At 44.6% G+C, this 18243-nt stretch overlaps 1 protein-coding gene across 1 annotated transcript; it reads right to left on the minus strand.

Annotated features, from left to right (window-relative positions):
- Positions 1–9497: 9497 nt before the first annotated feature.
- LOC311248822 (sarcoplasmic/endoplasmic reticulum calcium ATPase 1-like) lies at positions 9498–15347 on the minus strand (the record flags this gene model as incomplete). Its single annotated transcript, XM_084339645.1, has 4 exons — positions 9498–9636; positions 10988–11092; positions 14025–14107; positions 15330–15347. Coding segments are annotated over 4 exons (345 nt in total), but the record flags the coding sequence as incomplete, so codon positions are not given.
- Between the last annotated feature and the right edge of the window lie 2896 nt (positions 15348–18243).

The following is an 18243-nucleotide window of genomic DNA, read 5'->3' on the forward strand; positions in this document are numbered from 1 at the left end:
GGCCTTCTCGTCGTTGTCCGAGATCAGCCCCACCACCACCGGTCGTCTGCGAACTTCACTATGGAGTTGGAGCTGAACTTGGCCACACAGTCGTGTGTGTAGAGTGAGTACAGCAGGGGGCTCAGAACACAGCCCTGGGGGGACCCGATGCTCAGGGTGATGGTGTTGGAGGTCTGACCCCCCACCCTGACCGCCTGGGGTCTTTCGCTCAGAAAGTCCAGTACCCAGGCGCTCAGGGCGGAGCTCAGACCTAGCTCGATCAGCTTGTCCACCAGTCTGGTGGGGACTATGGTGTTGAACGCTGAGCTGTAGTCAATGAACAACAGTCTCACATAGCCCCCCTTCTGACGGTCAAGGTGCGAGAGGGTGCTGTGCAGTACCTGGGAGACCGCGTCGTCGGTGGACCTGTTTGTCCTGTATGCAAATTGCATAGGGTCCATATCACTGGGGAGGGAGGCACAAATGTGGTCCTTGACCAGCCTCTCGAAACATTTCATGACCACAGAGGTGAGTGCCACCGGTCTGTAGTCATTTGGACATGTTGGGGAGGGTTTCTTCGGTACAGGGATGATGGTGGACATCTTGAAGCAGGCAGGGACCACTGACTCCGCCAGGGATTGATTAAATATGGCGGTGAACACTGGGGCCAGCTGGTTGGCACAGGACTTGAGTATGCGTCCTGTTATGCCATCTGGGCCAGCAGCCTTCCTGGTGTTCACCTGCATAAATGCTCTTCTCACACTGTGTTCCGACAACGAGAGAGCGTCCCCGCCCCCCGCGGTTGCCCCCCCCCTTCCACAACAGCCGGCGCGCCAGTGACGTCACTAGCCGGAGAGCCAGCAGCGCCACTGTCTGCACCAAACCGAGCGTAGAAGATGTTGAGCTTGTCCGCGAGGGAGGCGTCGTCGCTCCCCATTGAGGGGGCGCTGACTTTATCAGTTATTGTCTTCAGTCCCTGCCATAATCCTCTTGTGTCGTTTTGTGCCATTTGTGTCTCCAGTTTGTCAGCATATGTCCTCTTAGCAAGTTTGACAGCCTTGCGTAGAGTATAGACTGAAGCCTTATACTCCTCCATGTTTCCTGACTCTCTACCCAGGTTGTAGGCGGTGGTACGAGAGTTCAGAGCTGCTCTAATAGTGCTATCCACCCACGGTTTCTGGTTTGGGAAAATCCGCACCGTTTTTCTGGGGACAATACCATCGGCTATTGTTGTAATGTAGCTCACCACTGTGTCTGCAAGCTCGCTGACGTCACTGGCGCTGCCTTTGAACATATCCCAATCCGTGTCTGTAAACACGTCCTGGAGCGTGGCCTCTGATTCGTCGGTCCACTTCTTTGTCTCACGTGACACGACGGCGTCACGTGATCTCTGTTGACATGCCGGAAATAGCAAGATGGAGTCGTGGTCGCTCGAGCTTGTGGACCCCGTTAATGGCGGAGTGGCTACTGCCTTGTAGCCGGCTCTGAACGGGGAATAACAGTGGTCGAGTGTGTTTTTCCCTCTGGTGGAGCAGGCGATGTGCTGAAAAAAGGACGGCATCACTTTCTTCAGGTTGGCCTGGTTGAAATCGCCGGCCACTACCATCGCTGCGTCTGGATGTTTAATCTGGTGTCTGTTGAGGTACTCGTGTAGTTCTCCCAGCGCTTTGCCCGTATTCGCGTGTGGGGGGATATATACGGCGGTCATGACGACCGCGGTGAACTCCCTCGGGAGGTGAAACGGACGACACAGGATAGAAAGATGTTCCATGTCCGGAGAACACGAGTTTGAGAGAACCTGCACCCCCTCGGGATTAACCCAGGAATTGTTCGTGAGGAGGCAGACTCGGCCGCCGATGGTCTTTCCCGAGGCAGCGGTACGATCTGCACGCAAGACTGTGAAGGCATCCGAGGGAGATACGCTTTTGTCCGGAGTCGCCGACGTGAGCCATGTCTCCGTGAGACATATGATGTTGATGTCTCTCATCTCCCGTTGGAACCGGACCCTCGCCCTTAGGTCATCCATCCTACCCTCCAACGAACGGGCATTCGCCAGAAAGATGGATGGAATTGCTGGCGGTAAGCAGCTCTTTTTAGTCTCAGTCTGATACCTCCATGTCTCCCTCTGTGTCTCCTCCTGCCGTAGCCTTTGTTCTTTTCCTTGCCGCCATTCTCCCGTCTGATTTCTGCTGGCCATTCTGGGTCAAAAGTGTCTCCAAACTCCTCTTTGAGCCCGGGGTTCAGGTCCATAAGTGTCTGACGGTCGTATGACGTACCCGCCAGTGTTGCTTTAAATAAAAAAGTAGAAAAAACAAACATAATAGCTAAAAGTGTGTACATCGTTGCGGAGCTAAAACCAGAGGCGTCTGACCAGGGTCGCGTCCTCTTGGTGGACGAGTGGTAACGTTAGTTAGCCTAATGCTAACGTTAGCAGATAGACACGAGAGGCTAGGTAACGTTAAAACTTGTAGAATAGACACAATGAGGTAACGTTAGCGTTAGCATAATAGACACAACGAGAGTCTGGTTAATGTTGTTATTGATTGAATGAAAACTGTGTTTTACTCTGGCTTGCCAAGCTCATCATAGCCCCTTTCGTGACTGATGCACCGAGTGAATCCACAGTCACTTGCTCCTTAATAGGAAACCAACCTAGATTTACCATGAAGGACTGGTTCTGGCCGAACCGTTCGTTATACAAGTATCACAGAGACATTTCAAATGTACTCACAGTTGCACGAGGGTTTCGGACAGAGATACGGGATGGTTTGAAAGCTCTGCGTTGCTAATAAACATTTTAAATATTATTTATAAACTGCTCAAAACGGCATTATTTCCGGCGTTGGCTGCCTGGTGTGATCACAGCGCATGCGCATCATGCACCCAACGCCGGAATTAATGCTCCGCCTCCTTGCTACTGCCTGTGACTCACAGAGCCCCCTGGTGACCAACACCTGTTGTGACGACATTACACGCGCACGTTATGAACCATTGATTAAAATATGCACGTGCGTGGTGATTGTGTTGGGCAGACAAAATGTTTTGATAAAAACGCTAAAACTGGGTCAATTTCAATACTTTTTTTTTCAATTCTTCATGAAAGTCACTGTTGGCCTAGTCCACATTGTTTATTGAACAAAAATACAACGTGGAGGTTGACCTTTAAGGAATTTCAAGGTCTTGACTTTTGTTGTCAAATTAAGGACTTTAAGCACTTCAAGGACCTTGTGCGAACCCTGCAGTCCGACACAGTGGAAAGGACAGTGTTCGCGCACGCAAAGATGAGATGTTATTGACGTGTTGTTGTGGTAGTGGGTAGTAAATCTATGTTTTGAAAACACTGAGCTTCCCTAGGCATAAATCCAAAAACTAGTATGAATATTCCCCACACGGGAGCAGAGATTTTCCATGGTGCTGGTGAAAGCGGGAAATACAACAACTGAATGCACAATTGGTTCACCGCATAAGAGGACTGGAACACTGACACAATTGAATAATGTTTTTTCCGTTGTTTTTATTAAAACATGTTACATATTTAGTGGTAGAGAGGTGTTCTGCAGCATGGCATATCTTTGTATACAAAGTCATATATCGCTGTTGTCTCCAATTTAGAAAATCTTCCTTTTTTTCTTTTTCTACTTGAATGAAGAACATTGTACACAACCCTGAGACCCTGAGGCCCAGTATAACCTCAAACCCTCAACATACTACATCAAGAATACATGGGAGTGTCAATCTGCAAATGTGGTGGATTTTCTCTATTCCTAAAAAGGTACCTCCGTACAGCAGCGATGTTCAGCTCTCCATTCTCAAAATGTGAGTGACAGTTGTACTGCATGTCCCACCCCCTTTCCCATGATACAGGGTCAGTCGGGCCGTAATGATACAATCGGGGGTGATGATGCTAATGATGGAGCATCGCCGTCGGTTGTGTGATAGTAAAGGGCTAACCTTCTGTCGTGTGGCAGTGAAAGGGTTAACCTTCTGTCGTGTGGCAGTGAAAGGGTTAAAAAACAAACGTTATTGTCCAATAGTTTGCTAATTGCAGAGTTGTCTGTCTGTCTGTCTGTCTCTCTCCCTCCCTCTCCCTCTCCCTCCCCCTCTCCCTCTCTCTCCCTCTCCCTCTCCCTCTCCCTCTCCCTCTCCCTCTCCCTCTCCCTCTCTCTCTCCCTCTCCCCCCTCTCTCCTGTAGACACCGGGGACAAACGGCCCCGTGGCACCTCAACACCTTGAGTGAGTGTGGATCAAGCAGGTGAGCAAAATATGGGAAGGTTGCCATAGCTACACTCTGTTGGTAAAGGGGGGGGGGGGTGGGGGGGGGGGGGGCCTTGAGCGGGGTTAGGTTGATGTTGCATCTATCCAGCGCGGGCTTGCTTTTTGTTTGCCTCGTTATGTGAACGCGAGAGAGAGAGAGATTGCATACAATAGCTTCATAAGCCCAAATGCTGCCACACACACATGCACATGTACGCACACACACACACAAAACAATCAGTTTCCCATGAGACAGCTAATCAATACTATGCCACTCCTTGCTCCCAAACACACACACACACACTGAACAAACCCAGTAAATTGGGAGTCTTAGTTCATGAAATGCTACGCCACAAATCTCTAACAACAGACTATGCAACACACAAGAGGAATGACGAGCTCTAGCTAGTCAGTCAAATCACACTTTCATTCTTAAATGCCGTGCGACATTTGAATGGAGGTCGCTACAGTAACGCACAGCTCATTCAGAGCACGTACAGTAGCTCATTCAGAGCACGCAGCTCGTTCAGAGCACGTAGACCCTCGTCTGCCCAGTCTGGTGCCGTGACGTTGAAAACACTGCGATTATGAATGAAGACGGATCTCCTGTTCCCTGCTCCTTCCTCCAGACAGGCTTCTTGCTGCCGCCAGCGAGGCACGGTTCACACAACACCGTTACAATACAGTATGTATTCTTTACCGCACCGTGAACATGGCAGCGGTGATACACATACTGTACGTCTGTCTCAAGACTTAGTCCTGCATGTATCAACAAATGCGTATGTTGGTGTGAAATTTATGTGTGCCATTATTACTATATCAACTTGTATGAACCAAGCATCTCACTGTAATGTACCTGTACTTTATTCGTGACAATAAACTACTACTACTACTTTATATGTGTATCTGTGTTTATATGTACAGTACAGTATGTGCATGTGTGTGTGTGTGTGTGTTTGCATATATGAGTATGTGCATGTGTGTGTACATACATGTGTGTGTGTGTGTGTGTGTGTGTGTGTGTGTGTGTGTGTGTGTGTGTGTGTGTGTGTGTGTGTGTGTGTGTGTGTGTGGCATTACACAGATGTTCTGGAAGCAGAGAGACAACAAGGCTATTTTTAGAGTGGACTGCCCACACGTGGGGTGAGTTTACGGCAGGGCAGTGTGTGTGTGTGTGTGTGTGTGTGTGTGTGTGTGTGTGTGTGTGTGTGTGTGTGTGTGTGTGTGTGTGTGTGTCTGTGTGTGGGGGGGGGACCTGACACACATCCAGCAGCATGCAGGTGGTGAGGCTGAGAGCATGGAAAGCAAAGAGGGGGGAAGCTATGGAAATTGAAATAGGCTCCTAAATACAGACAGACACCACCGCAGCCACTTTACAGAACCCCACACACGGCAACACACACAGACACACACACACACACACACACACACACACACACACACACACACGGCAACACACACACACACACACACACACTAACTGGATGCTGGCCCCTAGCACCTGTGGGTCCAGAGAAAAGGCTCTTATGTAAACAATCCCCACTACCAAAATGAAAGTTTACCCAAATCAAAAACCCTGGGTAGACAAATCCGTCCGTGAAGCTCTGAGAGAGCGCACCAAAGCATACAATGACGGCCTAGTGGCAGGCAACATGAATGACCACAAGGTGGCGCAACACAACGTAAGGAGGACAGTGTCAGAGGCCAAACGGCGCTACAGGGATAAAATTGAACTCCAGTTTGAACAAGCTGACTCTAGAGCTATGTGGCAGGGGCTCAAAACGATGACAGACTACAAAGGCGCCTCCCTCAAACTGAACAATGACATCTCCTTAGCAAACGACCTCAATACCTTCTATGCGAGGTTTGATGCTGGTAATAACAACACCAGCTCACAAGCCTCGGCAATGGGGGGGGGGGGGTCGGCTGCTGATGGAGGCGCAGTGTTCAGGGTAACAGAGCATGAGGTGAGGCGGACCTTTAAAAAAGTGAATATCAGGAAGGCAGCAGGTCCGGACGGCATCCCCGGCCGCGTCCTAAAAGTCTGTGCCGACCAACTGGCCCCAGTATTCACTGACATATTTAACCTGTCCTTAGAACAGGCTGTCATCCCCACCTGCCTGAAGAAGTCCACTATTATCCCTGTACCCAAAAAATCCAAGCCTGCTTGCCTCAACGACTACCGCCCTGTAGCTCTCACCTCCATAGCCATGAAGTGCTTTGAGAAGCTAGTAAAGGGCTACATCTGCTCCTCCCTCCCCATCAACATGGACCCCCTGCAATTTGCATACCGCCCCAACAGGTCCACGGAGGACGCCATATCCCATGTGCTGCACACAGCAGCATCACACCTGGACAAGAGGCAGGGGAACTATGTGAGAATGCTATTCATCGACTACAGCTCGGCATTCAATACCATAGTCCCCTCCATACTCATAGCCAAGCTCAGGGACCTGGGCTTGGGCTATGACCTCTGCCAGTGGGTCTTGGACTTCCTGACTGGCAGACCCCAGGTGGTGAGAGCAGGCAACTGCACCTCCTCATCCATCACCCTCAACATAGGGGCCCCCCAGGGCTGTGTTCTGAGTCCCCTCCTCTACTCCCTGTACACACACGACTGTGTGGCTCAGCGGAGTAGCAATACAATCGTCAAATTTGCTGACGACACAGTGGTGGTGGGCCTGATCTCTGCCAACGACGAGAGGGCCTACCTGGAAGAGGTCAAGGTCCTGGCGGGATGGTGCCAGGAAAACAGCCTCTCCCTGAACGTCAGCAAAACAAAAGAGATGATTGTGGACTTCAGGAGGTCGGGGGTCAAGGACTACAGCCCCCTCAGCATCGACGGGGCACCGGTTGAGAGAGTCAACAGCTTCAAGTACCTCGGAGCCCACATATCCGAGGACTTGAAATGGACCATACACATTAACAGTGTGGTGAAGAAGGCACGACAACGCCTCTACTTCCTCAGGCGCCTAAGGAAGTTCCAAGTCAGCCAGAAGATCCTTAAGAACTTCTACTCATGTACAATAGAGAGCATCTTGACCGGCAACATCACCTCCTGGTTTGGGAATAGCACTGCAAAAGACCAAAGCAGACTACAAAGAGTGACACGTTCAGCCGAACGCACAATTGGAGGGGGGCTCCCCACTCTCCAGAACATTTACAACAAGCGTTGCAAGGGGAAGGCTAAGAGAATTATTAAGGACTCGAGCCACCCGAACAACTGCCTCTTTGAACTGCTGCCGTCAGGCAAGCGACACAGGAGTCTCAAGGCGAGCACAGAAAGACTCAGAAGTAGCTTCTATCCCCAGGCCATCAGGCTGCTAAACGAACAATGAATGAACACTACACAACAACAACCACCAAACACACATAGCACACACATCCACACGCACACACTCACTTTAAACAAACACACTGTAGCACCCACTACACACACTTTATAGCACACACCCACTTTAAACAAACACACTGTAGCACCCACTCCCCACACTTTATATTTATGGATGAAGGATTGCACTACAACTCGTACACCTTACTGTAAATTGTACCTAAAATTGTACCTCATCCCACTTCTGCTTTGCACTAGATAGTACTGTACATTAGTACACTGCATAGTATTGTGTATTGTATATTATATGGTAACTCAGAACATTGTACATATGTCTATACCGAACAACTGTGACCTCATTCTTCTTCTAAATTCATGCTATATTATGTTATTATGTTATTTGATACTATCTTGTCTAGCACAGTCTCTGGAGCGTAACAGTAAGAAGCATTTTGTATGAAAGTATTCTGTACTTCTGTATGACAACTATTAAAGAACTTGAACTTGAGTTTGGGATATTCCAGTAGTGTTTCCAGACTCATTGGCTCGGTCAGCAGTGTGTGTGTACTGGTACGTGTGTGTGTGTGTGTGCATGTGCGCGTGTGTGTGTGTGTGTGTGTGTGTGTGTGTGTGTGTGTGTGTGTGTGTGTGTGTGTGTGTGTGTGTGTGTGTGTGTGTGTGTGTGTGTGTGCATGTGCATGTGTGTGTGTATACAGGATGCTGTACAGGATGTAGGGGAATGGGAATACTGAGGCCTGCGTTACACAGACAACTATACTTGCAACTGTGGGTTGCAGATTGTCATTTTCAAGTGACACACAAGTTTCTCGTCAGTTGCACAGGGCTGTGACACTACTGGATGTCCTTTATATGGAAATCTCGACTGTGTAATTGGGGTGGGACAGGCCGGCATTGAGCTGTGGGTCTCAGCGGCCGAGAGAGTTAAGGCCACTATTTAGCAACGGAGCGGGGTTGGGGTGTTGGTCCTGGGGGGTCCGGGGGTGGGAGTGGAAATGTCTAATGTATTCTTTTTTTTTTATCCACTTTTTCTCCAATTTTTCTATATTTTCTCCCATCCCAATTTCGTATCATCCAATTCAACCCTCCCCTGTCACGAACGCTGTTTCTTGCCTCCCACAAGCCAGCTGCAATGTGGACTAAGTCATACATAGCACAAGTCCCCTCCGGTACTTGAGGTAACAGCAGTCGCATCTTTTCACCTGCGCAGCTCGATCTCTCAGTGGCGAGGAGTAACGCGTGGGAGGCTCACGCTGCCCCCGACACTTCCTGATTCTACTGCGCAGGCGCACCAACCGACCTGTAGGAGTCACTGTCCACAACGCCCGATCCCCACCCATCAGTTTCCCACCCCCTGATACGGCCAATGTGTATTAGTATGAACGACCAGCTAAACTGAAAGCAATGTGGAGCGCTGGGCTCGAACAGGCGAGCCCAGCCTCTCCGCATTCATGGCGAGTGCCTTGCCCACTACGCCACGTAGCCGCCCTGAAATGTCTAATGTCTTTTGTGGTGTTTGTGATAATATAATTTGTTTTTATTTTTAGGTTCTGTATTTATTATTTTTGTTGTTCTACTGTCATTCTATTGTCACTGTTGTTATTGTTATTATTATTATTATCGTCTGGTGTTGTTCCGTTTATTAGTATTCTTGTATTATGGTCATGTTTTGTTTTATCCATGTAAAAAAGAGAAAGAAAATAAAAAGGTAAAGCTATACAAATAAAGTTTACTTACTTACTTACTTACTTACTTACTTACTTACTTACTCTGTACTATCCAATTCAGATGCCACTTAACCGCATGCACCTTGAGTTTGGTGTAAAAGTGGCTTGTGTAGCGCTGGCTGATTCAACAGTAAGTGGCCGATCAATAAGAGATTAGCCTCGGGACAGTGCCTTCTAACCCGTCTCACCTGCCACCTCCACGATGTCTCCGGGGACGATGTCGCGGGCCTTGATGTTCTGGACGGCCTTGCGGTTCATGCGGAACACCTTGCCCATCTCTGGCTCGTACTCCTTCAAAGCCTCGATGGCATTCTCTGCATTCCGCTCCTAAGCGAGAGAGAGAGAGGGGTTGTGCGAAAAGGGAAGGAGGAAAATGAAAAAGAAACGGCACTCATTTCACAATCCTCTGTTTTTAGTGTGGTTTTTACCGTGTCTGGGTGTATTTTTATGATGCGATAACCATCATAGCTGCCAACTAACATTGATTATATCTCAGAATTCTCTCTCTTCACTCTAGACTCTAGTTTCAGTGGAATTGTGTTGCAGAGGGAACAGCTTGGACCCACGTTTATTTCCTGTTCCATTGTCTCTATAGCCATCTATAGTGACACTATAGATCGTTTGAGCTCATACACCTGCCAGGGTTTAAAAAAAAAACATTTAAAATGTAATCCATTATAATGGAGTGGGAACCAGATTAATCAATTATGCTCGTGGACAGATCTTCATGATCAATATTAGGTTTATTAGTTAGACACATGGATCAAAGGAAGACTAGCTGGTTGCCATGGCACCAGCTAATGGGATCCGTAATAAAATCAAAAATCAAAGTGCATGTAGGTTAAATGACCTTGGCTAGGCCAGGCCACCCAAGAGGTCAAGAGACCCAGCTCTCTTAGGTGTGAGATTTAAGCTATTGTCTCAGAACAAACAAACAGGATTCTTCCACAATACCAATCATATTTCAATATTTTTTGTAGAGACCAAAAAAGATAATGGGAATACTATGTTTTTTGCGCGAAATATCACAATACCTTTTCGTTAGGGAAGCTCTACAAGATACACTACACCACTATACCTGTCGAAATACATCCCAAAGGTCAGTGAATACCACGATCACAACACCAGAGGGAGCTCCACAAATCACGTTCAACCCAGATTCGGCTCAAACAAGGGACTAAACACGTTTTGCAATTATAATAATACATCTATTTTATATATAGCGCTTTTCCAGGTGCTCAAAGACACAATTATGCCACAACAATGTGGAACGCCCTACCCACAGCCGTAAAATAATGTGAATCCCTACCCTCCTTCAAAACGCTCTCAAAGAGCACCTACGGGTGGCTGCAATTAGAAACTGGCCCCGGTAAATGTCAAAATCCCCCCCCCCCCCCCACCCAACCCCCTCTAATGTACAGTTTCAATGTTTTTATGATGTTCTCTCTTTCTTACACAGTACCGTATATTTGCATGTCTTGTATGTCTCTAAATGTCTTAATGAATTGAAAATGGAGGACCCTGATGTAAACGAGACAAAAGTCTTTTTCTGGTCTTCATCCTCTTAGCAGTTGTTTGTATTGAGCTGTACTGTATTTTAGCCATTCTGCAATCTGTTAATAAAGTTTTCAATCAATCAATCACCACGCACACACACACAATGAGAAGTACATCTCACCTGCCAGACGCCGATCACTGCGTTGGCGACGAGGATGAGGAGGATAACAATCGGCTCGACGAAGGCCGTGATCGTCTCTTCGCCGTCCTCGAACAGAGCCAACACCTGGAGAACACACACACGTCTCAGAGCCAACACCTGGAGAACACACACACTTCTCAGGCACTGTATCACGTCTCCTTAAGCCCCAGTCTTACTCGGAAACCTCACCATTATCTGGTTTGCACTGTGAACACCTGAAAGGAAAATAAACTCAAAGCTAAAAAGGGTTAACTTTTCAGGAATTACACTTGAAGTACACGAGCACACACACACACACACAATACACAGGCTGCAACCACCTTAAATAATGACTTTAAACAAAATGTCACTTAAAAAAAATGGAAAAGCCACTTTAAAGGAAGGATGAATATAAAAGTCACTTTAAGGAAAGAACAGATGTGGTTCTTGTAAAGTATAGTTTAGATATAGTAAGTATAGTATAACGACAGAGTTAAAATTGTATATTGTATAGTAGTGTACATAGGAACCAGTGCCTTCTCAGGAATTTAGAATGTCTATTTTTATTATGCACATCTCATGTCTCTTATTACTTTATTATTGTACAATCGATGCAGGCAGGACCACCCGCATTTCACTGTATGCCCTGGTATGTATGTGACAAATAAACCTCTTGATTCTTGAGTTTTTAAAGTTCTCCACTGGGAGGTTTGGAATGGGTGTTGTGGGACTGCGGCTGTGTTACCTGTGAATTGGCAGAATGGGAAATGCTGGAGGAGCGTGGTTGTGTGTTGAAAAGGGGTAACCCTTTTGTTGCGATGTCGATTCAAACCTTTTGGTTTTGTGACCCGGTTTGCTTTCCGGTTCTGTAACTTCCTCTTAAGATACTTTGAGTCCTAGAAAAGTGCCGTATAAATCTCGTTAATTTTCTCCACCAGGCAGGGGGGGGGGGGGGGGGGGGGGGGGGGGCATCCGTCTGTGCGTGTGTGATTCTGTCTGTACCTCGGTCTGTAACTCTGTCCGCTAATCTCGAAAACGACAGGGCCAATTTGGATGAAATGTCGCACATAGTAGGCCAAGGACCTAAATTTGGTCAACAACAAGTATTTTATTTGAATAAATGTCCATCATAGCTCATTGAAATAGATATTCAGTACAATGTTACACCTTTTTAAGAGGACGATGCTACACAGGTTCACTGCTCAGAGCAGGGAATCAGCTCTCTGGCACCAGTTTACACATGTAGCTTGTTGATTTTATGATCTTATTGTTTTATTGTGTTATTGTTGTATCGTTTTGTTACTGTGTCCTTTGCTTTTAAATACTTTTAATTACTCTCATCTATTTACATTTTTATTGTTGCCTACTGTATGTTTATCTTTTTTCTTTTCTTTTTAATACTCTTGTTCTTTTATCAATTTTTTAGTGCTGCTTATAGTTTTTTAATATGCTCCCTCTGTGGCTGTTAAGAGCGCTTTATAAATAAAGTTGGATTGGATTGGATGGAAATGCCATAGTGAACCCATCGTCATTGATATACCTATGCATTAAAAACATCTATGAATGAATGTCCATTATTGCCCATAAAAATAATAATAAAAATAAGCCCTGGCCCCTTTCATATCTCATTAACCGTTTATCATAGAGACTAAGGCGAGGTGTCTAGGTTAACCATGCCCAATGCTTAACCGTTTCGGGGCCAACCACGGATAAATCCGTGTTTCAAATCCAACGGTTGAGGACCAACCATGGACATGTCCGTGGCAAGGTTGTTTTGGCTTTTATTCCATTGTAATAACCTACTCCCTAATCTAAATCGGGCATTCATGCCGGCTAACAAGCTAGACGTCGGAGCATGTTGTTAGCACAATAGCTACCAAGCTAAGCTACATTAGCTTCTAACGCTGTATACATTAACAAAATATATAGCCGAGAGTGACTGCAGTCACTAAAGCCCCAGGCTTGCACATCGCAGTCACGAAAGGGGCTATACCGTTGGCCTAGTCCACATTGTTTATTGAACAAAAATACAACCTGCACGTTGGCCTTTAAATACTTCGAAGCTTCGTTCGATGGGCATGGGATTCGAATATGAAAAAAATATTATTTTTAAAATGTGCTATTTAAGATGAGGTCGGACTCGGCACTGACAGATTTGTGTTCATTGTGCTGCTTTTATAAAGCCTCAAATGACGGCTTACAATATTTCATGAAAGCAAAGTGTTTTGTTTGTCTAAGATTTTAAAAGGTTTAAACTTTACAGCACTGACAAAGTGCTGTACAAGTCCCACAACATAAAAAAAATATATATATTTTTTTTAATTAATAATAAAAATAAAATAAAATTATCTCGAAGCTTCGAATTAAAATCGAATCTCGGCCCCGAAGCTTCGAATTCCAAAAAAAAATCGAAGGTCAGCCCTAGTAAAGCGTGATATTTACAAAGCAAGAGCCTAAGACCTCCATCCACCACCTCCTGAGGTGGACCACTGAACAACACCCACGTGGAGACTGCACTGTGAACGCAGGTGGGTACGGCTGGGTGGTGGGGGAAATATCCATACAGTATAGTATCGCGATACTTTGCGTGGCGATACTGTATCGATACAAGGACGCCAAGTATCGATATTTTATTATGCAAATTATTTAAAAAAATTGTATAAGGAAGTTGCATTGTTCATTTCAATACCTGTAATAGTACAGTAGTCCACACACACACACACACACACACACACACACACGCACGTGTGCATTCAGTTAAGTTGGAATATGACTGTAATACAAACAGTTCAGTTTGTCAGGTCCATGCAACACATCTGTCTGCTTGACAAAATCCCATTTTCTGCAATAAAAATTATTGAAGTGAGATGAACAGGCTGAAAACTTTATTTTATTAGATAAAACATGTTGACAAAGTTTGACTTTTGCAGTTGAAAAAAGGTAATGAATCGCAATATATCGCAACATTAAGTATGGTGATAATATGGTATGGTGAGGCCTCTGGTGACCCCTAGTGGTGGGTTTAGTCAGTACTCACAAAGGAGACGCAGGCCGCTAGCAGCAGGATCCTGACCAGCAGGTCTTCAAACTGCTCCACCACCAACTCCCACAGCGACTTGCCTGGAACAAACACCATCGATTGATTTATTGAATTTTACATGGATATAATCGCATGCTTTTTCAGGCCAAAACCGTTAAATTTCTAAAAAAAAAGGGTAAACTTTTCAGGAATTAAGAAAAGAAAACATAAAATGTCCAGATCGACAGTCATGTGTTTTTTTTTTAGCTCTACACTGGGGTTTTTGACTGAGTTTCGATGGGCCGTGGGTTGAAATGTCATAATATGAAAAATAGGGATGTCCGATATTATCGGCCTACCGATATTATCGGCCGATATTGGCATCGGAAAATATCGGTATCGGTTTAAAAAAAAGATTTTGTATTTACATTTCTATAACCTTTATTTACCCAGGTAAGCAAGTAAGAACAAATTCTGATTTTATTTATTGTCAAAAGTATGCATAATGTTGTGTTAATTCCACAACAAGAGATATGTAATGTTAATTACCTGAAATTATTCCGTTTTTTGGGGGGGAAACCCTGCATATATCGGTACCGGTTGATATCGGTATCGGAAATTAAGAGTTGGACAATATCGGTATTGGTAAAAAAGCCAATATCGAGCATCCCTAATGAAGAACCATGTAAACTTTCAATTCAAGTAAAAACTATAATTGGAGATAAAAGGTTTTTTCAATATATATATTTTTTTAATGGCGAGACTAGGCTCCTAGAACAGCTGGATCCTCACACGATTCACAATGCTGACTCAGTGACTATCTCTCAGTCAGTCAGGCGGCACCTAGACTCGTGAAACTTGGCCCTGCAGGTCCAGCAGCAAAAAAACTTTAAAGGGTTCGACAATAAAGCCTACGCTTACCGGTATATCAATCGTGGCCCTTAATGTCGCGTGTTGGTAACACACAGTCACGCAGAATGCTCAGGAAGACATAAGAACTAAGAACTAAACTGGGCTCAACGTTACCTTTGCCGTTTTGAACTTCAGCATACCCCTGGACTAAAAGCACACTCTAATATATACCCATGGACTATACCGCAAGTGTATTAAGATTTTCCTTGTATTGATTTGGATATAATAAGCAGCACAGTGGTCTATAAAACAGAGAGGGGGCGACCCCCTTATTGACAGAAGGGCTGTAGTCTTTGGGCAGAATACTGCAGCCGTGAACACTCAAGAGTTTACCTCCCTGTCCAGGAAAAAACTAAAGATCCTTAAGACTAATAATAATAAGTGCAGCACACTGGAACAATCAATATTTACCTTCTTCAGCTGGGAGCTCTGTGGATGGAGAGAGAGAGAGAGAGAGAGAGAGAGAGAGAGAGAGAGAGAGAGAGAGAGAGAGAGAGAGAGAGAGAGAGAGAGAGAGAGAGAGAGACAAAGATCAGTTAATACATTTGATTAACTCGGCCTGACTTTGAGACGCACTAAGCATGTTCAAACATCCCTGTAGAATCCTGCTGCTGAGTCGATGATTAAATATTCCATACAGCCAGGCAGTGTTTTTCTTTTAAACCAGGGATTAGGTGGAGGATTAGTGTCTGCAGGGGCGTCAAATTGTAATTGATTTGAGTAACGACCATTCCAACTCGAGGCTGCCCTGTTTAGCCCAATTATTGGAATCCATTTTCAAGTAAGGATCTTTTTTAACACGGTTCCATGGCCTACCGTGCCGACTCAGTCGTATCATATAGTTATAAATGATGTTGTGAGCATGCGGCATAACTAACAGCAGCAAGCTACCCTCTACATTAATGTCCTAATTATTACCTTTATTACTGCCGATCATGGTCTGCTTTTGCTAAATGTACCTTTTATTAACCCCCGTGGGGAAATCCTCCGCCATTTGACCCATCCAGTGCCTTGCTCAAGGGCAATGGCAGGAGTATTATACCTTGCATGTAGGGCTGGGCAATAAAGCAAAATGCTATTTTCAATCACGATATTGGCTTCCAACAATTATGAAAACAAGATAAACGACTCCCCAGACGTTCCCACCGTTTACAGTGAAATAATATAATATTGTGTAGAGGGTGTACTCAGTCAAATATAGACTTGGTTATCACAGGTTTATTTAGCTCAAACAGAGTATCAACTATCAGGTATAAATAGATAAGAGTTATCGCTGGATGACTCCAGGAGTGAGAAGGCCTAGTATCGCCCCAAACAGCTCCAGAACCCAGTACAACCTAGGTCTTTATAGTAGAGAGAAGGTGATTGTGGTTAGTTAGGGGGCAGGAGGGGGGAAGGGTGAGTTAGAAGGGGGGGGGGTATCAGGTGAGAGATAAATGGGGGAGGGTAGACAGATTGGAGAGGTGTGGGGGTGGGAATAACAAGAATGGGAGGGGGGGGGGGGGGGGGGGGTTGGAACATGACTGGGAAATTGTTTGAGGTTGGGAGCGGATAATTATTCCATAATTGATACCAATGATGTAGGCCTGAATGCTAATTGCTGGCTTCACATTGTTCACAATGTGAAAATCTATCCATCTCTCTCGTTGAGAACAGGAAGAGGACGGTCAAAGAAACCATCTGAACGGGCCGCAGCCGGTCTGTATGGAGACTAGGGGTGGGTACCTTTCACATTTGAACAGATACCGGTACCTGTGAATCGATACCGGTACCCAACGGTACCTTTTTTTGGTACTTTAGTCTCAAGAAATTTAATTTACCTACCTCAGTCGTAAAAAAAATAATCCAAACTTCAAATAACTACAATTTCGACAGTTTTCGGCTTGTCATTGCTCCGACTGCTTTGTTGTTGAATCAAGTCAAATCCTAGGTAAGCATATATTGTGCGTGTGAACGTAAACACGAAAAGAAAAAAGTAAAAAAAAAATAAAAGAAAAAGTAAAAGATTTTTTTTTTTTTTTTTTTTTAAGTTTCTCACTTGATTCGATACTCGGTAGTACCGACGTGTTTCGGTTCGGTACCTCAAAAGTACCGAATTCGGTACCCATCCCTAATGGAGACTAGGGATGGGTACCTTTCACATTTGAATCGATACCGGTACCCAACGGTACCTTTTTTCTGTACTTTAGTCTCAAGAAATATATAATATAATATATAATATAATCTTTTTTTTGCACTAGCTATCTTTGTGAAAGTGGCTTCTCAGCTCTGGTCCAGCTGAAGACAAAGCAGAGGAACAGATTGGACATTGAGCATGACCTCAGAGTTGCTTTGTCTACCATCACCCCAGACTTTGAGACTCTTGTCAGGAGCAAACAACATCTGCAGTTATCCCATTAGTTCCCTGGGATGTTAAGCTAAGAAGTCTGCTAAGAAGCATATATTATTTATTATTATTATAATTTTATTTCATTGAGTTTTTAGCCCTAGTTGCATTTTTGTTGCAACCCCAGTTATCCCATTAGTTCCCCCAAACTTAGGTCTGTTATGTTAAGCTAAGAAGTCTGCTAAGAAGCATATATTATTTATTATTATTATTATAATTTTATTTCATTGAGTTTTTAGCCCTAGTTGCACTTTTGTTGCAACCCCAGTTATCCCATTAGTTCCCCCAAACTTAGGTCTGTTATGTTAAGCTAAGAAGTCTGCTAAGAAGCATATATTATTTATTATTATTATAATTTTATTTCATTGAGTTTTTAGCCCTAGTTGCACTTTTGTTGCAACCCCAGTTATCCCATTAGTTCCCCCAAACTTAGGTCTGTTATGTTAAGCTAAGAAGTCTGCTAAGAAGCATATTATTTATTATTATTATTATTATTATTATTATTATTATTATTATTATTATTATTATTATTATTATTATTATTATTATTATTATTATTATTATTATTATTATTATTATTATTATTATTATTTTATTTCATTGGGTTTTTAGCCCTAGTTGCACTTTTGTTGCAACCCCAGTTATCCCATTAGTTCCCCCAAACTTAGGTCTGTTATGTTAAGCTAAGAAATCTGCTAAGAAGCATATATTATTTATAATTATTTTATTTCATTGGGTTTTTAGCCATAGTTTTTGTGTTTATTTCATGTTTTTAACAGTGCATGAATGACTAAGGAAAATGTTGGGTCCCGAGGCCAGACCAGTTGAGAACCACTGCACTAGATCACCCGCCCAAGGGCGTCATTTTGTTTTCAATGGTGGAGGGGACACATTTGGGGGCGTGGTCAGTGGTGCATTGGTGATTTCATACCTAGTCGC

This window comes from Notolepis coatsorum (assembly GCF_963971535.1).
Source record: "Notolepis coatsorum genome assembly, contig: SCAFFOLD_2546, whole genome shotgun sequence".
NCBI lineage: Eukaryota > Metazoa > Chordata > Actinopteri > Aulopiformes > Paralepididae > Notolepis > Notolepis coatsorum.